The sequence below is a fragment of the Papio anubis genome, chromosome 1 (assembly GCF_008728515.1).
Source record: "Papio anubis isolate 15944 chromosome 1, Panubis1.0, whole genome shotgun sequence".
In the NCBI taxonomy this organism is placed as follows: Eukaryota; Metazoa; Chordata; class Mammalia; order Primates; family Cercopithecidae; genus Papio; species Papio anubis.
Window position 1 is genome coordinate 718191 of NC_044976.1, and position 21558 is coordinate 739748.

Here is a 21558-nt window from a genome sequence, read left to right on the forward strand (position 1 = left end):
CTGTACCTAGCCGGTTTTTCCTTTTTTTTTTCTTTTTTGAGGCAGATTCTTGCTCTGTTCCCCAGGCTGGAGTGCAGTGTCATGATCTCAGCTCACTGCAACCTCCACCTCCCAGGTTCAAGCAATTCTCCTGCCTCAGCCTCCCAAGTAGCTGGGAGTACAGGCGTGCACCACCATGCCTGGCTAATATATATATATATATACACACATACATACACACACACACACACACACACACACACACACACAGTATTTTTGTATTTTTAGTAGAGATGGGGTTTCAACATGTTGGTCAGACTGGTGATGAACTCCTGACCTCAAGTGATCCGCCCTCCTCGGCCTCCCAAAGTGCTGAAATTACAGGCGTGAGCCACCGTGCCCAGCCAATTCCGGCACTTCAGAAGGCAGAGGTGAGCAAATAGCTTCGCCTAGGAGTTTGAGACTAGCCTAGGCAACATGGTAACACCCCGTCTCTACTAAAATTTAAAAATAACCAGCATGGTGGTGCGTGTCTGTGGTCCTAGCTACTCAAGAGGCTGAGATGGGAGGATCACTTGAATCCAGGAAGCAGAGGCTGCAGTGAACCAAGACAGTGCCACTGCACTCCAGTCTGGGCAACAGAGCAAGACCCTGTCTCAAATACAAAACAAAACATAAAACAGTTGGTAGAGGGCTCAGGATTTTATTTTTCGTTTACATAGGGAATCCAAGAAGGGAGACAGGCAAAGTGAGTCTCAAGGATGAGAGCAGAGAAAAGCTCGAGATAAGAACTGTGCTGCACAGTCAGGAGGCGATCGGTCTAGGTCCGAACAGGAGGATCAGACACAGCGGATGTGTTTGAGCCTTTGGAAAATGTTATTATTAGGCATGTGGCAAAAACGTTGGGGCACTTGAAAAAAAAAAAACTGGCCATGGGTTAGTAAAAAGCTAGGTATGTGAAAATATTAGGTAACTATTAAAAGAAAAAAAAAGGTTGTACAGGAATTGTGGCATGGTTTTATACAGTAGCAGTGAACAGCAGGTACTCAATCGTGAAGAGATAAGCCTGGTTTCATTACCACAGCTGTGACAGTTGCAGGTACCAAAATGGAACTACTTCTACCAATCCCTAAACAAAAGGAGTGGAGAGGCCACGAAGGGGGAGCTCTCACGCGGGGATACCTGCAGCAGGCCTCCTCAGACCACGCTCCCGCACGTCCTGCACGTTTGCCTGTAACTAGACTTACTGCAGGGAAATTCCTCAGGACTGCAGTATTCCAGATAAGCAGCTTGCACGAGGACTTGGGCCTGGTAAGGCTCTCTCTCCAACAACGAGCTAACGCCCACTCCTGCAGCAAGCGCCCACGGCCAGTGGTTTTTGTTACAGAACGACTTTTGTGAGCTCATCTATATTTTCCCCTTCTCCCGGCCCCCTCGGATAGGCCTATGATCTGTCATGGCACGAACACCCTAGGCTGCAACCCCCTGCGATGCCCAGATTAACTCACTTGTCCTGGAGAGCCTGCCTCTGGGTCTCCTTTCAGGTTGACAGTTTGGGAGCTAACAGGCCCACGTGAGGGGTGCAGCGGGGAATATCAGCCAGGTTCTCAGCGACCTTCTCCGGAAGTACGCAATGTCTACAATTAAGAAATGAGAGGCCGGGGGCTGTGGCGCACGTCTATAATCCCAGCACGTTGGGAGCCCTAGGCGGGCAGATCACGAGCTCAGGAGTTCGAGACCAGCCTGGCCAACATGGTGAAACCCCGTCTCGACTAAAAATACAAAAATTAGGTGTGCGTGGTGGCGCAAGTCTGTAGTCCCAGCTGCTCGGGAGGCTGAAGCAGAAGAATCATTTAAACCCGGGAGGCGGAGGTTGCAGTGAGCCGAGATCGCGACATTGCACTCCAGCCTGGGAGATAGGGAGAGGCTCCGCCTCAAAAAAAAAGAAATGAGAAAGTAGCAGTGCATTGTTTAGAAAGGCGGAGACTTCTCTGAGGAGAAAGCGAGAAACAAGCGTCCGCCTCTAGGGTGCAGAACCGGGGGCGGGAGGACGGGCCCGGACTGCCGTTTCTCGCTGTGTGCAGGTCTGCGTGACTCAAAAGCCCGGACCGGGTCCACTCTGGTGGAGTCGGAAAGAGGTGGCTGCCGCGCAGCAAGTCCCGCCAGTGCCCGCGAGCGCGACGTCGGTCTCGAGCCCCCGTCTCTATGGCAACCGAGTGCGTCTCCGGGACCGCCATTGCGCAGGCGCCCAGAGGCTAAGCCGCTCGGCCCCCAGCTGCGCCACGCAGGGCAGGCGAAGCCGACCCTCCTGCGCTGACGCACTTCCGGCGCCTGCCCCGCCCATCCCTGCGGCGAGGGCGTGGCCGTGGCCGTGGCCGTGGCCGTGGCCTTGGCCGCGGCGCTCCGGCGGGGGCTGGCCCTGGGCTCCCGCTGTCGGGGTCCCACAGTTTCTAGCCGCCCCTCTCCTCAGTGCCCGGTGGCCCGGGAGGGCCTGGGAGCCCGAGGCCGTCCCCGAGTCGCTCCTGGGTCACTGGCACGATGCAGGCCGTTCTCTCGGCTGATGGTGCGTGCAGGCGCGGATCTCCTCCCCTGGCCCTCCGCACCGTCCCCGAGTCGTGCTCCGCTCTGGCAGAACGCGAGCGCCGTCCCGGTCCCGCTCCCGCTGGCCCAGCCGCACCGGGCCGGCAGGGTCCGCTAGCGATGGGCTGGGGCTGCGCGCGCAGCGCCGCCGCGGGGCCTTCTGGGAGTTGTGGTCTGGCCGCCCGCGCGGGACTCCAGCTCCCGGCAGGCCTCGCGCGGCCCGGGGCCCGCGGCGCTGGGGTCGGCGCTGGGGTCATCGTCTGGGCCGGGTGGGCTGCGGCGCGCGGCGGGCGCTCTGGCCTGGCCTGGCCGCCTCTGAGCAGTCGGGGCCGGTGGGCGGCCTCGCACGCCGGGACAGACTGACAGACGGACTGGCCGGCAGCCCCGCGCCCCCGAGCGGAGCAGGCAGGACGGAAACGTCCGGGCAAGTTGGGGTCGGCGGGTACTGCGCGGCCCTGGCAAGGTCTGGCAGCGGACGGGGCCGGGCGGCCTCCGCGAGCCTTCAGCACGAATGACAGGGGCGGGGCGAGCTCCGGGTGGGGTGCCCGCCGTGCCCGCCCCCGGCCCGCCTGTTCCTCTGCGCCGGCGCCCGTGCGCGTCCCGGAGCCTCCTGACGTCTGCGAGCCGCGGCCGCCAGACCCCGGGCGCACGCAATTACGGGCCCGGCGCTGGCGGCTCCTGCGCGCCCCAGACCCCAGGGAGCCTATCCAGGCAGGCGGCGGCCCTGGGTGTCGCGGCCGTGGGCCCGAGTGGACCTGGAGCCGGCGGGCAGCCCCGGGGGCAGACAGGCGACCGAGCCACAGGCCGAAGTGCTAACTGTGCATCTTGGCATCTCCCCTCGGCCACAGGGTTGGAAGCCCAGCGAGGCTAGAGGCCAGTCCCAAAGTCTCCAGGCATCAGGGCTGCAGCCCAAGAGCCTCAAGGCGGCCGGGCGGGCGACAGGACGGCCGGACAGGTGAGCTCTTGACCGTCCGCAGCCTGGTAGTTTGCACTTGGCGCTCCCACTTTGGGGCTCCGTGGAAGCCACGTCAGAGGGGCTGTGTTTGTGTCTGAACATGCGTGTGAGTGGAGGGAAGTGGTGAGTAATCCCGCGTCTCCCCTCTAGGTTCGATACCCATGGAGGAAATAAGCAGAGGTGCCAGACAGGCCCCTGATAGGCACCTGCAGGATTGGGGCAGAGTGGCCGCAGCGCAGGAGCGCCGGCAAGCCTAGCCTTTCCCGGAAGGCCCCCTCTGTCCGGTTCCACCCTGGCCTGTTGCTTCACATGCAACAAGTGTCTGAATGTGGCTCTCTCCTGGCCGAGGGCAGCCCTGGGCAGTGAGTGGGTTGACACCGCAGCCTGCAGGGTGCCTGTGGGTCTCCACCCAGATGGGCAGGATTGGAGGTCGCCACAGCGCTCGTGGGCTTTCCCCTAGCAGGTGTCTCCGTGCTGGCCAGGCTCAGGGCTTCATCCCACTCAGTGGGCCTGATCTCCCTGGGGCACCCGGGATGTCCATCTGCATTAGCTGGAGCTACTCCATGGCCCGTGGCGTGCCACACACAGCGGCATTTCAGTGTCATTAGGCATAGCTGGAGGTGCAAGGAGGAGGGCAGCCTCATGTCCAGTCCCAGTTGTATGTAACTTGCTTCTTCTGAATAAAGGCAATTTGCTAACTTCCTCGCTAAATAGGATTTGGTTTCTATGGCTTTCAAAGCTTATCCAATAAAATACTTGCAATAAGGGAAGTCTCTCCTCCTACACTCTCCTGATTGATGGTTCGGAAATCCTCCTGCCCTCTGAGAGCTGGCAGTTTCTTGTGAAAAAGAGAAACTAAGAAGCAGTAGAACAGACCTGGTGGCTGCTTGCGTGGTTAAGATGGTAAATGCTAAATGTGTGAAACTGCCTTTATAAACCGTTTTCTCCAGCCTGGCTTGCTGGCTGCCCGTCTGGTTTGCTGTGTTGTGTTTCCAGTGGCTTTAGCTTCCAGGAAATCTGTGACCCAGGAAGTAGCAATTAAACACCTGGGATGCTGCCTCGAGGCTGGTGTGTGCTCTGAGGTAAGTTCCGATTTGCCAAAGCACATCTGTCGCCCGAGTCTTCACGCTCTGACTGCCTCCGTCATTTTAAACATCGGGAGCAGTTGCCTGCGGCGAGGTTCAGATGCCAGCCAGGGGCACAGCCTGTGAACTCTGGGTAGATGGCAAAGTCTAGCATTTCTAGCAAAGGAAAAACATTTGGTGACTCTCTGGGTAAATTTCTGACTGAGATGAAGATACCCATTGTGAGGCAGCATCCTCACATACAGCGGAAGCCTGGGCTGTATGTTTACAGGAGGAGGAGCAGGAGTGGCCACAACCATGTACGCCAGGGGCTGCATGGCCGCAGCTCTGGTCTGCTCCCTGGAGCGCCTCCACCAGTGCTGGGCTGTGGCTGTGGCTGTCTCTGGTTTGTCTTTCTGGGAAACCTTGGCCAGGTTGGCATGAGGGCAGGGCCAGCCTTGGATATTTGCACTTTCCATAGCAGCCTCTGGCCCAGAGCTCACCCGCTGTGGGCAGGTGATCAGGGTGATCAGGGCTCATTGGTCCCCTCCTCTGCACCTGGAGCCTTGTGGGTTTAGAACAGAAAAATAGGAGGGGGCAACCCAGAGGCCTCCTGATCTCCAGAAAGGGATGGGTGCTGGGCAGGTCCAGGGTGGAGGCAGAGGGAGTGAGGGGCCCTTGGGGGAACATCTGTCCTAGAGGGCTTGATCTCCAGGACTGCCCACCCCACTCCTACCCCGAATCTGGCGTTCCTCACCTGCACGCCTCCGGGAAGTCCTCACCTGAGGTCTGCAGCGGGTGTGCCAAGTGCTGGCCCCACATCACCTGCTCCCACCCCTGCCCAGAGCATGGGGCCTGCAGCTAGTGCCCTTGGGGTCGGCTTGACCCAGTCCCGGCCCAGAGCCTCTCCCATGGCCTCAGGAGGACAAGATGGTCAGGGAAGCCCAGGGGATGAGCCCTTTTGTCCACAAGCTTCCCTCTGAGATGGCCAGGCTGTTTGTGCAACCCCACAGCCCCCAACTCTCATGAACAGTGGGGATGGGGCAGGCCCCTCACTGGTGGCCCCTAAGCAGGTACACTCTGTCCCCTTTGAGGAGAGACCCCCCAGATGGAGGGATACAAGTGCTGGGTCCTGGCTGGGGTGCTCCTCCTCCCTGCCTGTGGGGGTCTCACTCTTGCCTCCTGCCCCCACCACAAACACCCCCTAGAGAGGCCTTCGGAGGCAGGTACTGAGCCCCGGGGCCGGGGGCCGGAAGGCCAGTGGCAGGTGGTCTTGGGTGACTGCTGGCCCTGGGCAGTGGTGAGGAAGACAGGCAGGCGGCTGCAGGAAGGAGCTCAGGAGAAAGGCAGCAGAGCCTGAAAAGCTGCTGGCCCCTTCAGAGGGTCCCGGATGTTGAGCTCCTGAGCCTGGGAGCTGCCTGCACGTGGTGTGTCTGCACACTGGCGCCACAGAAGGGTCGGCGGGAGGCAGGCATGGCTGGAGACCCCGCTCAGATGAGGCGGCCACGTCGGGGCAGTGCCACGCTGGACAGAAGGGGCTGCCTTGGCAGCGTGACACACCCCAGACCCTTGGGGTGGGGGCCCTGCAGGGGAGGCCATGAGCAGGTGCCAGGGCTATAGGCCCCTGTATGCTCACATCCCAGCGCCTGGGGAGAGGTGTGGAGTGGGCAGGCGCACCCAACTCCCCTGTCCGGGCTCCTCTCCCTTGTTGGGGCAACCCTCAGCAAGTGGGAGGCTGGTTCCAGGCACAAGAAGTGAGGCCGGGGAGGAAGCCCTGCCCATGTTCAGCCCAGTTGTGCCCCAACTCTGGTGGGCTTCCATGAGGGACAGCCTCTGGGAGGGTGGGGGTTTGTGGGCCAGAGCTGGAGAGCTGCCTGGCTGTGCTAAAAATACTGGGCATGCTGCAGACAGGTGCCAGTCTGGGGCACGGGCCACCCTGTCTCAGGCTGATGGCCTTGGCACCCCACCCTGCTGCGCCTGTGAGGTGGGGGCCACTGAGGCTTGGTCTTGATTCCCAGAGGTCCTGCTGGTGACCTCCCTGACATCTCTGCCCTTTGCCCATCCCCCCAAGGGCAAGGCTGGGCACAGGACACTCTGGTTCACGCATGGGGCGCCCTGCCCCTGTCTTGTTGGAAAGGTCCAGTGGCATATGGCTGGGGTCCATGCCTGCGGGTCGGGCAGGTGTGGCCGCTGGCCTGGGCTAAGCTGGCTCTGGCTGAGAGTCTGGGCGCAGAGACAGGGCGTCCCTGCTGCAGAAGGATCACTGTGGGCTAGGCTGGCTCTGGCTGAGAGTCTGGGTGCAGAGACAGAGGGCACCCCCCATGCTGCAGAAGGATCACAGTGTGGGCTCATGGCATTGACTTTTTCGCTGTCCCAAGTCTTTCATCTCGGTTGCCAGGCCCATCTCAGGGCTCGGCAGATGCGTGTCCCCTGCTAGCAAAGACCTCCAGTCAGTTCTGCGGTTGCCTGTGATGGGTCCCACTCCGGCTCAATGTCGGTTCTGCGGCTGCCTGTGATGGGTCCCGCTCCGGCTCAATGGAGTTGTCTGGCAGGGAGGAGGCCCCGGCTTAGCGTGACGCCAGCTGTGGCCAATTCTGGGGGGATCCTGGCAAGGAGGAGGTTGCATGTGGATCTGGTGGAGGTGGATGGCCTGGCAGGGGGTGGGGCCCGCACCCCTAAGGAGCAGTACCCCTCTCACTTGTCCCCCCGCCAGCAGACTGCTGCGTCGGCCTCCCCGGCTGTGCCATTCTGCGGGGAAGGTCCCTGTGTAGAGGAGGCTGGAGTGGGGGAGCTCAGCCCAGGCCACGCCTCACCCTTTTTGGGCGCTCCATGGGCAAAAGCTGAGGACAGTGTGTGGATCCTGGGAGCAGGAACCCTGCAGAGCCTGCCCCCAGCTGGTGGCAGAGCAGGCAGTGGGGAGCTGCTGGGGCAGGAGGGGTGACCTCCCTCCAAGACAGCCCCCGTGGGGTCTGCAGGGATCTGGAGAGTCAAGGGTCATGGCCAGGGTGGGGCCGCGGAGCTGGGCTGGCCGGTGGAACTGTGTCCCCCTGGACATGCTCTGGGTGAGGCGTAGTCAGTGCTGGGATGGCTGGAAGTGGCCTCTGCTGGGCGGGTCCTCGGGACACGGGGGCTGCCGCTATCACAGAAGCCTGGCACACATTCTCTCTGGTTCTTATGTTTCGTTCACTCACGCAGCCATTCAGTCAAAGCTGCAGCTGGTGGGGTCCTGGCCAAACATAGGACGCAGCAGTGCACCACCTGGGGGCTGCCCTCAGAGGCCCGCCCAGGGGAACAGTGCCACAGAGGCCCATGGGGAGGGCCTGTGGGTCACCCTGGGTGGTGGCTGGGCTCCTGGCTCCGCGGGGCCTCTGAGGGCAAGGTGGGGCCGCTCTGGCTGCCACCTGTGGAAGCTGACCATGCAGAGGCCCAGCCAGGAGGCTGCAGAAGGCCGTGGGGAGGGCAGAGCCAGCCACCTTCCCTGATGGCTGTGGAGCTGCCCACGGGACCCGTCTCCTTGTCTGGGGCTCACTGGTGCCACAGGAAAAAGCAGCCCCTGGTGCTGGGGCCCGCCCTGACCCAGGCCTTGGTGCACATCTTGGCAGGATCTCGCCCCAGGTGAGGGGGGCAGTGTCACCCAACAGGTGAGGCCTCTGGACAGATGAGGCCACGTGGGGTTTCCCTGAAGAAGCAGAGCCTGGCTGCTGGGTGGGCGCTCCTCTTCGTCACTGACAGGGAGAGCTGTGCTTTTAAAACATCCCCCCGTCCTGTGGAAGCCCTGGCGGTTCTGGGCAGGTTGAGGAGAGAGAACTGGAGAGGCCAAGCTGGCCAGGTTTGTGCCCCTGAGAATTAGAGGGAGTCCTGTGCTCACATGCAGCTGGGGCACGGTGAGGAGCCCAGCCCTGCAGGCGAGCCCTTGTGCTGGACTCAGTCTCTGGAGTGGGGCTGGGCTCCTCACCGGGCCTTGCTCAGGGGACAACCTGTGGGGCTCAGGCCCCTGAGCCAGAGCAGGAGTCAGGGGCTTTGCTGTGGCCCCTCCTCACTGCCCATCTGCAGCCTCCCCTGGGCCAGGGTGTCTCCTGAACTGGCCTGAGATGCAAAGTGCTGGGCTGCAGTGCAGCCCAGGTGGAAGGCTGACATGTGAGGCCCAGGCTGGCCTGTGTCGTGGAGTTGGCAGGGCCCCCTTCCATCCTCAGCCACATCCACCCAGCCTCAGGGGTCCCTCCAGCCTCCTGGGACTGCCGTGTCCCCCACCTCTGCTTCAGGCAGTGCTCCTGGGCTGCCTCCTTCCCCGGCCATAGGGTCCTAGTGGTTTAATGAGAAGTGAGTAGGGGCCCTCCCCTCCCCCAGACAGGGTCTTGCTTTGCCCGCCAGGCTGGAGTGCAGTGATGCGATCACAGCCAGCTGTAGCCTCTACCTTCTGATTTGCCCTCTTAACGTTCACATCCATTCTTCTTGTTAACAAGACTGTGCTGAAGCCCAGCACGGTGGAGAGGGCAGCCCACGGTGACTCACATCTGCAGAGCGAGCTCTCGGGGGTCAGCACCCAGATTCGGGATTAGCAGTCCTGGGCCTCGAGCCCTGTGGCTGGCTCCATCCCTGCTCCCAGCAGCCTGGAATTTGCACCTCTGTGTAAACGGAGCCGCCGGGCATGGCATTTGCACTTGGCTACTTCCCTCCATCTGCTGGTGACCTCTGGCCTGTGCTCTTTGTGGTGAGTGGGTCCCTGCTTGGTCGGGACTCAACCCCGCTTCAGGACCCCGTGGCCACTGAGGACCCAGGGACCTGCCTGTGCTCGAGTGTCTGGCCTCTGTTGTGGGTGCGCGGCGTGGCCAGGGCCACTTTTCCAGAGAAGGCTCCGGGGTGCTGTCTGGCCTCGCTGCACTGTCCCTGACGTGCAGGGTCCAAAGCTGGCATCCCCCAGGAGCAGTGTCTGGGGACAGAGATGCCTCCTGGTCTCTGCTGGCCAATGCCTGCTGGTCTTGTATGGTGCCTGCATCGTGTTTGCCATTTTCTGTTGCGTTGTCTGACGTTTTCATGTGGATCGCAGGAGTTCCTCACCCTGTGTGTGTGTGGACACAAGTCCTCTGAGGGACGCCTGTCACGGTGTCTGCTCACATGCCGCTGCCCGTCCAACCATGTGAGTGTCTTAGGGGACGGCAGCTCTTTCTTTAGTGAATTCCAGCGTCCAGCTCATTAATTGGCTGCGGGAGGAGATGGCAGTTTTCTTCCTAGAACTTTATTTGTGAACCTTTCACGAAGCCCCCTGGGCCCAGACCACCCTGCCGGTCCCGCGCCAGGCTGGCATGGCACCCACCTTCCCCACCAGCCTCGCTGGTGCCAGACTGTGGGCCTCCTTGCTGCCTCCTCGGGCCCTAGGGCTTAGACAACCACCACTTGCCGGGCTCTCTCTGCTTCCGTGGAGCCTGCTGTGACCAGGAATGTCCCGGTGGCCTGAGAATACCCTCAGCCCACAGGTCCCAGGCCCGGCCTGTAGGACTCACCCACGGGTCCCGAGCCAGGCCCACCGTGGACCCCCTCTGCCCTGAGTCCCAGGCAGCCGAAGCCCACTGGCGGACCCCTCTGCCCACAGGTCCCGAGCAGCCCGGCCCACCATGGACCCCTCTGCCCAGAGGTCCCGAGCAGCCCGCCCAACATGGACCCAGACCCCCAGGCGGGCGTGCAGGTGGGCATGCGGGTGGTGCGCGGCGTGGACTGGAAGTGGGGCCAGCAGGACGGCGGCGAGGGCGGCGTGGGCACGGTGGTGGAGCTTGGCCGCCACGGCAGCCCCTCGACACCCGACCGCACGGTGGTCGTGCAGTGGGACCAGGGCACACGCACCAACTACCGCGCCGGCTACCAGGGCGCGCACGACCTGCTGCTCTACGACAACGCCCAGATTGGTGCGCCAAGGGCAGGCGGGACGGGCAGGACCCGGGGGCGGGAACGCCCCCTCTGACCCCACCCCACCCCCAGGCGTCCGGCACCCCAACATCATCTGTGACTGCTGCAAGAAGCACGGGCTGCGGGGGATGCGCTGGAAGTGCCGCGTGTGCCTGGACTACGACCTCTGCACGCAGTGCTACATGCACAACAAGCACGAGCTTGCCCACGCCTTCGACCGCTACGAGACAGCCCACTCACGCCCGTGAGTCCTGGGCCGCACCAGCTCCTGTGCGGCGGATACCCAGGCCTTGCCATGGGGGCCTCGGCCTTCGGGGAGGCTTCCAACCACTCCCAGGGAGATGGAGCAAGTCTCTCCAGGGCAATGGCCTTAAGCGGTGTTGCCATGGGCGGGGCACAGAGGGTGGCCTCTGGGTGGCTCTACAGGCAGCAGTGGCCATCAGGCAGCCAGCATCCCCCAGGGAGGCATGAGACCTCCGCGAGGACTGTCCACACCTGGAGCCAGCCCCTGGACTGCCTTGGGGGCTGCTGCGCTCTGGTCCGAGGGCATCAGCTGGGGGAGAATCTAGCCTGCTTGGGGCAAAGGCAGCCAGAGATGCCACCCCGTCTCCTGCATGTCACCCTTGTCTCTGGCCCTCCCTGCATGTGGAGGGAGCTGTGGGCGACTGGGGAGTGCTATTGGCCTCATTCCTCCCTTACCACATGCTGAGCCCCCCTCTGGGCCTGGCTGTGCCCCAGCTCACCGGGAGGCAGCAGGCATAAAGCGACCACACCCAGAGGTCTTGCCAAGGGTGGGCCTGGGTGCCTTCCCAGCCTGGCATCAGGGAAGTCCCTGGAGGAACGTGGTCCGCAGGTTCGCTCCAGGCCCCTGAGCCCGGGGGCATTTCCTCACAGCGTGTGGAGGATGCTGACCTGCTGGGCCGGCCATTCCCAGGCCCTCCCAAGTGGTTCAGGACGGGAAGACATGGCAGTTTTCTTCCGAGAGCTTTATTTGTGAACCCTCTTGCAGTGTCACGCTGAGTCCCCGCCAGGGCCTCCTGAGGATCCCACTAAGGGGCATCTTCCAGGGCGCGAAGGTGGTGCGAGGCCCCGACTGGGAGTGGGGCTCACAGGATGGTGAGTGGAAGCAGACGGGCAGAGGGCAGGGCCCGGCTGTGGCTGGCTCATGGCTCAGTCTCAAGGCACAGCCTTAGCCTGCTGGCGGGGGCTCTTTCCCCAGGAGGGGAAGGGAAACCAGGCCGTGTGGTGGACATCCGTGGCTGGGATGTGGAGACAGGCCGGAGTGTGGCCAGCGTGACGTGGGCTGATGGTACCACGAACGTGTACCGTGTGGGCCACAAGGGCAAGGTGGACCTCAAGTGTGTGGGCGAGGCAGCGGGCGGCTTCTACTACAAGGACCACCTCCCAAGGCTTGGTATGAGAATGTCCCACTGACCCCATCAGCCCTCCTACCCTGGCTGAAGTCCCAGAGGGGAGGAACCGCTGCCTGAGGCCTGCCACCCTCCCCCAGGCAAGCCAGCCGAGCTGCAGCGCAGGGTGAGTGCTGACGGTCAACCCTTCCAGCACGGGGACAAGGTCAAATGTCTGCTGGACACTGACGTCCTGCGGGAGATGCAGGAAGGCCACGGCGGCTGGAACCCCAGGATGGCGGAGGTGAGCCGCCCCACCGTGGAGCCCTGTGTGCCCTGCCCTCCCAGCCCTGCGGACCCCCAGCCCCTTCCTCCCCAAGCGTCCAGCCCGACCCAGCCACAGCTCCATGACCTGCCACAGTTTATCGGACAGACGGGCACCGTGCATCGCATCACGGACCGCGGGGACGTGCGCGTGCAGTTCAACCACGAGACGCGCTGGACCTTCCACCCCGGGGCGCTCACCAAGGTGCCTGGGGGGCTGGGCTGCACCCCATCTGTTTGCTTCTGTAACCCCTTCCATGTATCCACTCGGCCTCGGGGGGTCAGGCAGGACTAGGGTGCCAGCTGTACGCACGAGTCCCCAGCCCTGAAGGAAGGGTAGGGACTGGTGGGTGGGGTCAAGGAGAGGAGGGGGTTGGGTGTGAAGGAACCCAGAGGAGGGTATGTCTCTGGGAGCTGGCATGGCTGATATGGGCAGGTTAGGGCCTCCCTCGGTTCCAGGACACCAGGAAGGCAGGACAGCTTCGTGGGCGGGAGGGAGGCAGCTGGGCTAAGATGCTCCTGGTTAGTGCTGTATGGGGGCCGATGGGGGTGGCTGGTTAGGACAGGGAGGTGCACGTTTGGCCTAGGGTGGCGGTCCCCTAGTGGTGTGGGAGGTAGTGAGGGCTGCCTGGGAAGCAGGATGGCAGGGAAGGGGCTGGAGGTGGTGGCGGTGGCAGCTTGGATGGCCCTGGGAGGGGCAGGCCCAGGACAAAGCATCAGAGCTCAAATCTGGATCTGGGGTCCTGGATACCAGGCACCTTTGAGGAAGCGCCAAGGGGAGTCATGAGATGGGCTTGTAGAGTGAGTTCCCTGCATATGAGGGCTCAGGTGGGGCAGAGTGGGCCCGCCCTGCACCCCAATGTCCTGGGGCCCCACCCCCACACTGGCTCACGGGGCCCTGGCCATGCTGCCTGCTGCTGGTCAGCGCATAGCTCCCCACGGCCGGCCACCTCGGCTTCACACCTGCCCAGAGCTGGCTTCTATCTGCCTGGACACTCCTCCCATGGCTCTGGGGCTGGGGACACCCAGGGCTGCCTTGGACACCTGGGGCTCTCGTCCAGCCAGAGCCTCTGGCAGTGCTTGGGGTCGGGCCGGGGCCGAGTCAGGCCTGCCTGTCTTGTGGAGCTCAGCGGGTTGCCCTCCTGTGCTCCATGAGCCTGGGCAGCCACACACAGCTGGGGGGCCCCTCACGCCCCTCTCTGTTGCTCAGCACCACTCCTTCTGGGTGGGCGACGTGGTCCGGGTCATCGGCGACCTTGACACGGTGAAGCGGCTGCAGGCTGGGCATGGCGAGTGGACGGACGACATGGCCCCTGTGAGTCCCCTTGCCCCCCCCCGCCGCTAGGGCCGCTGCCCCCCACACCTGCAGCCTGCTGTGACCCCCTCCCCTCCCCGCAGGCCCTGGGCCGCGTCGGGAAAGTGGTGAAAGTGTTTGGAGACGGGAACCTGCGTGTAGCAGTCGCTGGTCAGCGGTGGACCTTCAGCCCCTCCTGCCTGGTGGCCTACCGGCCCGAGGAGGATGCCAACCTGGACGTGGCTGAGCGCGCCCGGGAGAACAAAAGTGCGGCACAGCTCAGGTGGCCGTGGGCGGTGGGGCTGCCCCTGGCCACTGCTAACCTCAGCCCTCCCCCGCAGGCTCACTGAGCGTGGCCCTGGACAAGCTTCGGGCCCAGAAGAGTGACCCGGAGCACCCGGGAAGGCTGGTGGTGGAGGTGGCGCTGGGTAATATGGCCCGGGCTCTGGACCTGCTGCGGAGGCGTCCAGAGCAGGCGAGCTCCCGCCCCCGTCCTCCCACACCGTCCAGTCTGAGGGTGAGGGGCAGAAGGCCAGGGACTCACCTGCTGGCTCTCCTGGCAGGTGGACACCAAGAACCAAGGCAGGACCGCTCTGCAAGTGGCTGCCTACCTGGGTCAGGTGGACTTGGTACGGCTGCTGCTACAAGCCAGGGCAGGCGTGGACCTGCCGGACGATGAGGGCAACACGGCGCTGCACTACGCGGCCCTGGGGTGAGGTCTGGGAGGGGCCCGGGAGGGGCCTGGCAGGGCTGAGCCTATGTGTCCAGCCAGTGGGCACAGCGCCCTCCCTCTCACGTCCTCTCCCGTCAGGAACCAGCCTGAGGTCGGCAGGGTGCTCCTGAATGCTGGGTGCCGGGCAGATGCCATCAACAGCACCCAGAGCACAGCGCTGCACGTGGCCGTGCAGAGGGGCTTCCTGGAGGTGGTGCGGGCCCTGTGTGAGCATGGCTGTGACGTCAACCTGCCTGTGAGTTCTGCTTCCACCTGGCCTGGGTGCCGCCGGCCCGTGAGCGCTGCTCCCTGGGTGCCCCCTGCCCGTGAGTGCTGCTCCCTGGGTGCCCTGGCTCTTGACCCAAGCAGAAGTCACCCCAAGTGACCACGGACTCTGCCCCAGCAGGATGCCCACTCGGACACGCCCCTGCACTCCGCCATCTCGGCGGGCACTGGCGCCAGTGGCATCGTCGAGGTCCTCACGGAGGTGCCAAACATCGATGTCACCGCCACCAACAGCCAGGGTTTCACCTTGCTGCACCATGCCTCCCTCAAAGGCCACGCGCTGTGAGTGTGGAGTGGGCACACAGCTGCGGCCAGCCTCTTGCTGTGCTGCCCAGGGACAGTCCCAGGTCCCAGACCAACCTCCCTACTCCCACAGAGCTGTGAGAAAGATTCTGGCTCGGGCACGGCAGCTGGTGGACGCCAAGAAGGAGGACGGCTTCACGGCGCTCCACCTGGCCGCCCTCAACAACCACCGTGAGGTGGCCCAGATCCTCATCCGGGAGGTGAGGGCGTGGCCCAGGCCTGCCCAAGGACCAGGGAGCGGGAGGCCCACTGGGGTCCCTGGTCTGAGCCCGTGCCCACCCCTCCCCAGGGCCGCTGTGATGTGAATGTGCGCAACCGGAAGCTGCAGTCCCCGCTGCATCTAGCCGTGCAGCAGGCCCATGTGGGGCTGGTGCCACTGCTGGTGGACGCTGGGTGCAGTGTCAACGCCGAGGACGAGGAGGGGGACACAGCCCTGCACGTGGCGCTGCAGCGTCATCAGCTGCTGCCCCTGGTGGCTGATGGGGCCGGGGGGGACCCAGGGCCCTTGCAGCTGATGTCCAGGGTGAGGAAGTGTCCAGTGATGGCCCAGGGAGCCAGGCGTTCTGGGGGTGGAGCAGACGGAACCAAGTTCTATGTGATCCTTCAGCCTGCACCCCTAGGCAGCCTGGGAGAGGGGTGGTGCCCATGGGGTGGGGAGAGGTGGGGCTTAGGGTCTCAGAGTTCACCCAGCCGGGTGCCCCTCTTGCCTGTCCCACCTGGGTTCCGGAAGAGGTGCCCCTGCCTTCTATTTTAGACCTGGGGCGCCGGCTGCTGGGGCTGCCGGGTGCCAGGAGACGCCTCCTTCGGGCCTGCCCGGGCGCCCGCCCTCACCGGCGTCTGTCCTGCCGCCCAGCTACAGGCCTCGGGCCTCCCCGGCAGCGCGGAGCTGACGGTGGGCGCGGCGGTCGCCTGCTTCCTGGCGCTGGAGGGCGCCGACGTGAGCTACACCAACCACCGCGGCCGGAGCCCGCTGGACCTGGCCGCCGAGGGCCGCGTGCTCAAGGCCCTTCAAGGCTGCGCCCAGCGCTTCCGGTGAGCCCGCGGGCGGTGGGGAGGGGGTCCTGCGGCCTCCGGGCCCCTCTCAAGCCGCCTCCTCCCCCTGCAGGGAGCGACAGGCGGGCGGGGGCGCGGCCCCAGGCCCCAGGCACGCGCTCGGGACCCCCAACACCGTGACGAACCTGCACGTGGGCGCCGCGCCGGGGCCCGAGGCTGCTGAATGCCTGGTGTGCTCCGAGCTGGCGCTGCTGGTGCTGTTCTCGCCATGCCAGCACCGCACCGTGTGCGAGGGTGAGTGGGGGGCCCCGAGCGGGGGAGCCCGGGTAGTCTGACCCCAGCCAACCGCTCGCTCTTCTCCGCAGAGTGTGCGAGGGTGAGGGGGGGCCCCGGGGGGGTGCGCCCGGGTAGTCCAGCCCCAGCCAACCGCGCTCCTCTCTGCAGAGTGCGCGCGCAGGATGAAAAAGTGCATCAGGTGCCAGGTGGCCGTCAGCAAGAAGCTACGCGCAGGTGGGTGAGGCTCGGCGCCCCTGACACGCCTCCTGCTCAGCTGGTGGTCCCCGGGTCCCTGTCCCCCACCCCTCCCACACTTCTGCCCATGGCCCTTCCCCAGGTTGCGCCCCGCCCTCCCAAGGCTCACACCCTGGCCCTAGCCCCGCCAGAGGTCACGGCCTGCTGCAGACCACACCCTGCCCATAACCCCGCCTGAAGGTAACATCCTCCTCCCCAGGTCACACCCTAGTCCCGCTGGATTTCACGGCCCCTCCCAGATCACACTCTCCATAGCCCCACCCCAGATCACAGCCCACCCAGAGCACCGCCTCCCCATCACACCCCGCCCCAGGTCACACCCACCCCACCTGCGGCCCTGACTCCAGCCCCCACACCACCTTACGCCTGATCTCCACGGTTCACATCCTGCCCGCAGCCAGGCCCCAGCTCTGCCTCCAAGTCACACCCACTCCACCAACTCCCCTTCCAGGTCACACCCCGTCCCAGGTGACACCCCGCCCCCAGCCTCGCCCCCCCGTTGCCCGCCTGCAGCTCCCCGCTCCCCCATTCCCCCACCGGCCTCGCAGCTCACACCCGTCCCTCACCCCGCAGACGGCTCTGAGGTGGCGAGCGCCGCCCCCGCCCCCGGCCCGCCGCGCCAGCTGGTGGAGGAGCTGCAGAGCCGCTACCGGCAGATGGAGGAACGTATCACTTGCCCCATCTGCATCGACAGCCACATCCGCCTCGTGTTCCAGTGCGGCCACGGCGCATGCGCCCCCTGCGGCTCCGCGCTCAGCGCCTGCCCGATCTGCCGCCAGCCCATCCGCGACCGCATCCAGATCTTCGTGTGAGCCGCGCCGCCCGCCACGCCCGAGCTGCCTTCGCGAGCCCCCGCCCTGTGTTTTATAAAAAGATTCTCGGACGTTGCCTCCGCTGTCTGCCTGGGGGACCGGGCGCCTCTGGGGTCCTCCCCTCGGGACACGCGGGCGAGCCTGGGGGCCCCTCCTTCCCTGGGGTGCGCCCCGCCCGCCCCAGGCTCTTGCGTCTAGACTGCCGTCCAGACTGCGGCCTCCGGGCCAGGACACCCTCCCGGCGTGGGCACGGCCGCCTCCCGCCACCCGGGCCCGGGGCCGACGGGGCGGGGGCTCCTGTGTTCGCCCCCGGGCCCCCCTCGCTCCTCCGTCCTGGGGGCGGCCGTGGGGGCTCGCGCTCTGACCCAAGGGGCCCGACGCTCCCCAGGGCTGTGGGGTCCCGTCCCAGCAGGCAGTTGGGGGGCGTCCAAGGCAGGGTCTGGGACCTGGGGAAGGGACTGGGCGCACGCAGGTGGGGGGGACAACCTGGTGGGGGGCGGTGTCGAAGCAAATACGCGGGCGGGTCCAGCGGCTCGCGCTTTCCAAGAACCGCCCGCGGCCGCCGCCAGCTGCTTGGCGCTGACCCCGTTGGCCGGGCTGCCGTCACCCTGGGCCCGAGGCCGGCGCGGAAAACGGGGAGGGACGGGACACAGGCCGGTCTGGCTCGGAATCTCCTGCTTCTCTGCCCAATCCCCCACCCCCGCCCCACGGGACGCCGGTGCCGGGTCTCGGTCCCAGCCCCGAGCCGCTCGCGTCTGGACACAGGCCGCCCCGTCGAGGCTTTGGGCCTCCGAGCTCCCCGCCCCCACCCCCAATCAGGACCGGTCCAGACCTCTATGCCCGGGCGCCTGGCTCCGCTTCCCGTTCCCCCTCCCGTTTCCCTCTCCCCTTTGCTGGGGCCTAGCCGGGGATTCAGGAGCCACACACCCTCCACCTCCCGCGCCGCCGCCCACGGGGTTCCCCCGAGCCAGGACCCGCCCCTTCCCGGCTCCCTGGGAGACCCCGACAAGTTCCCTCCCTCCGACCCGCAACCTGGCACCCTCCGTGGCCCTTCCCTACCCACGCACCCCCTCCCCGCCTCCCCCTCCGCCGCCCCGTACTCACTGCCACGTCCCCATCCTGCCGTCCCCTCCCAGCTCTCGGGGACACTGTCTGGCGGGCGGCGCGTCCCCTGCGGCCCAGCTCAGCCTCCTGGGCCAGGATGGAGACTCCGCTCCTGTGGGGCTCAGGGGATTGTTGGGGATTCCATTTGGGAAAAAAGCCACCAGGTCATTCATGCCCGGCCGGCTCGGGGACCCCACTGGCTGCCCTTTCCTAAGCGGGAGCCTTGGCGCTGCCCTTCCCGGGTTGCCTGGGGCCCTCTTCGCTCCCCCCTTCCGAGGACCCCGCCCAGCAGGCCATGCCCAGGCCTCTGCCCCTGGCCCACAGGACGCGGGTCCCCATGCCCCCGGCTGGAGGCAGCAGGCAGCTCGGCCAACGGTCGGGCCAGCTGGTTCCCTTCAGGGGCAGCCTTGCCCCCTCTCCCGCCCCGTCTTCCCCCCCCCCACCCACGGGGCTGTAACCCGAGCCGCCCAGCCACTGCCTCCCCTCCAGATCCTCCCCGGCGGCTCTGCGGCCCGGGCCCCCGCGCCGTGCTGCCCCATGCGGCCCTGAGCCCCACAGCAAGTCCGCCATGGGCCGCGGGGCCCGTGTCCCCTCGGAGGCCCCGGGGGCCGGCGTCGAGCGCCGCTGGCTTGGAGCCGCGCTGGTCGCCCTGTGCCTCCTCCCCGTGCTGGTGCTGCTGGCCCGGCTGGGGGCCCCGGCGGTGCCGGCCTGGAGCGCAGCGCAGGTGAGCGGCGGGCGGGGAAGCCAGGTGTCGGGGTGGGGGTTCTCACGTCTGTGGGTCTGGTCTGTCTGGGGGCCCGCAGGACGTGTGCGGGGTGTGTGGGGTGTTTGAGGGTCCGGATGTGCGTCCCGACGTCGGAGGGTCGGACTCTCCTGTGTCCAGTTGTTGGGAGGGGTGGGAGGCCGCGCCCTGCTGTTCAGCCCCTTCGCCTCCACTGGGCCGCGTTCCCAGGGACGTGCAACAGAACGCTCAGGTTAGGAGACCCGAAACCACAGGCAGACAGGACCCGCCACGCCCGCTCCCAGCCCTGGGCACCCCCACCCCCGTTTCCTTCCAGTCCATTTTCCGAGGCAGTTTTTGGCCCTGGGGACCGTCACCGATGCCTCCCACGCACGCTTTCTTCCCTGAAGGGAGACGCCGCTGCGCTGGGCCTCTCGGGGGTCCCCCCAACCCGGGTCCCGGGCCCACTGGCCCCCCGCAGACGCCGCTACACGCTGACTCCAGCCAGGCTGCGCTGGGACCACTTCAACCTCACCTACAGGTGCGCCCTGGCTTGGCCCTGGGGGAGGGGGCGCGGCCGGCCCCCGCTGAGCTCGCTCTCCCTGCAGGATCCTCTCCTTCCCTCGGAACCTGCTGAGCCCGCGGGAGACGCGGCGGGCCCTGGCTGCCGCCTTCCGCATGTGGAGCGACGTGTCCCCCTTCAGCTTCCGAGAGGTGGCCCCCGAGCAGCCCAGCGACCTCCGGATAGGTGGGCGCCCGCCCCCGCCCCGGCCCGGCCGTGCGCGCCTGGCCTCTCAGCCCTGTGCTCCCCTCAGGCTTCTACCCGATCAACCACACGGACTGCCTGGTCTCCGCGCTGCACCACTGCTTCGATGGCCCCACGGGGGAGCTGGCCCATGCCTTCTTCCCCCCGCACGGCGGCATCCACTTCGACGACAGCGAGTACTGGGTGCTGGGCCCCACGCGCTACAGCTGGAAGAAAGGTGACCGTCCAGGCTGCCCTCCTGGAGGCCTCTCCTCCGCAGCGCAGTGGGCTGCCGCGGTCGGGCTTTGGGGCAGACGGCAGGAGGGACCTTCCGGGGTGGTGGCTGCTACTGGAGTCGAACAGGCAAGGAGGGGAGCCCGTGGGAGCCCCCAGTCCCGGCAGCCCTGAACTCCCTTTCCCATCCCCCTGCGACTCTGGAGCGGGAGCAGGAGCTGCATTCCTGGGGGCCGAGCTCACCGCCTGGGCCCAGAACATTCTTATCTTTCCGTGGCTGCGGCGGAGGGCGGCTCCGCGGCTGCGCTCCAGCAGATGTGCCGGGCCTTAGGGAGCTGGCCCACGGGCGGCGGGGCTGGGCCCGGGGCTCCCAGGCGCTGATCCCCGGGGCCCGCAGGCGTGTGGCTCACGGACCTGGTGCACGTGGCGGCCCACGAGATCGGCCACGCGCTGGGCCTGATGCACTCACAACACGGCCGGGCACTCATGCACCTGAACGCCACGCTGCGCGGCTGGAAGGCGTTGTCCCAGGACGAGCTGTGGGGGCTGCACCGGCTCTACGGTGAGTGCCCTTGTCGGGCGGGAGGGCGGGGATCGGGCGGTCCTGAGCCAGGCCGTGCTTCCCACGCTCCCGGCAGGATGCCTGGACAGGCTTTTCGTGTGCGCGTCCTGGGCACGGAGGGGCTTCTGCGACGCTCGCCGCCGCCTCATGAAGAGGCTCTGCCCCAGCAGCTGCGACTTCTGCTACGGTGATGCCCAGGGGCCGGGACAGGGCTGCGTGGGGGCTGGGTCTTGGCTATGGTCTGGGCTCCCACGGGCCGGGACGGGGCTGCGTGGGGGCTGGGTCTTGGCTATGGTCTGGGCTGAGGGGGCTCTTCCCTTACCCGGAGCAGAATTCCCCTTCCCGACGGTGGCCACCACCCCACCGCCCCCCAGGACCAAAACCAGGCTGGTGCCTGAGGGCAGGAACGTGACCTTCCGGTGCGGCCACAAGATTCTCCACAAAAAAGGAAAAGTGTAGTAAGTGGGTGCCCTGGCGGGTCCTCAGGGTGGGCAGCCTGGGGCCCTGGGGCAGGGGTGCAGGGCAGGCAGTGGGTGGAGGCTGTGCCTGCAGGAGACACCCCGCCCCCCTGCAGCTGGTACAAGGACCAGGAGCCCCTGGAGTTCTCCTACCCCGGCTACCTGGCCCTGGGTGAGGCACACCTGAGCATCATTGCCAACGCCGTCAATGAGGGCACCTACACCTGCGTGGTGCGCCGCCAGCAGCGCGTGCTGACCACCTACTCCTGGCGAGTCCGTGTGCGGGGCTGAGCCCGGCTGATAAAGCACTTTCTCTCTGATGTCCTCTCGTTCATTCTTGGGAGGGCAGCGGGCAGTCTGGGCAGGTGGACACCCCAGCCCCTGGTCCACCAAGAGGTGGGCGTCCTTGGGGCCAGGCACCCCCTGCTTTCCTGCACAGCAGACGACAGATACAGCACAGGACAGGACAGGCTTTGCCAAGGTGGCCCCTGGAAAAGTGGGATAGTGGAGGCCCCAGTGCCGGGGACAGCACGTGGGGTAGCCCCGGAAGCCTGGGTTCTGTCTAGGGCTTGCTCAGAGATGGGGGAGGGAGGCAAGGGGAGCTTCCCGAAGGGAAGCTCGGGATTGGGATGGGTCTCCAGGATCTTCTGCA

The 21558-nt window shown here is 65.7% G+C and overlaps 2 protein-coding genes across 21 annotated transcripts; both read left to right on the forward strand.

Annotated features, from left to right (window-relative positions):
* Positions 1-611: 611 nt before the first annotated feature.
* On the forward strand, positions 612-17157 carry MIB2 (mindbomb E3 ubiquitin protein ligase 2). Of its 20 annotated transcripts, none has more exons than XM_031663549.1 (20): positions 612-2542; positions 3408-3514; positions 10169-10478; positions 10552-10723; positions 11489-11595; positions 11699-11893; positions 11990-12132; positions 12250-12357; positions 13363-13467; positions 13551-13713; positions 13788-13921; positions 14010-14158; positions 14258-14414; positions 14565-14725; positions 14820-14946; positions 15036-15269; positions 15501-15778; positions 15852-16033; positions 16184-16249; positions 16844-17157. In XM_031663549.1, the coding sequence occupies exons 3-20, from the start codon at positions 10232-10234 to the stop codon at positions 17080-17082; spliced, it is 2967 nt and encodes a 988-aa protein (XP_031519409.1). In that variant the 5' UTR covers positions 612-2542; positions 3408-3514; positions 10169-10231; the 3' UTR covers positions 17083-17157. The 20 variants fall into 20 exon arrangements, with proteins under 20 accessions (XP_031519409.1, XP_009209196.2, XP_031519415.1 ...); XM_009210932.3 differs by having other exon boundaries at positions 10211-10478; XM_031663555.1 differs by having other exon boundaries at positions 613-2542; positions 12262-12357; positions 15600-15778.
* A 1557-nt stretch (positions 17158-18714) lies between these two features.
* MMP23B (matrix metallopeptidase 23B) lies at positions 18715-21226 on the forward strand. Its single transcript, XM_003890979.4, has 8 exons — positions 18715-18910; positions 19318-19448; positions 19516-19655; positions 19723-19890; positions 20284-20448; positions 20525-20635; positions 20780-20906; positions 21023-21226. Exons 1-8 carry the CDS (start codon positions 18755-18757, stop codon positions 21195-21197), a joined length of 1173 nt encoding a protein of 390 aa, XP_003891028.2. The 5' UTR covers positions 18715-18754; the 3' UTR covers positions 21198-21226.
* The last annotated feature ends 332 nt before the right edge of the window (positions 21227-21558 follow it).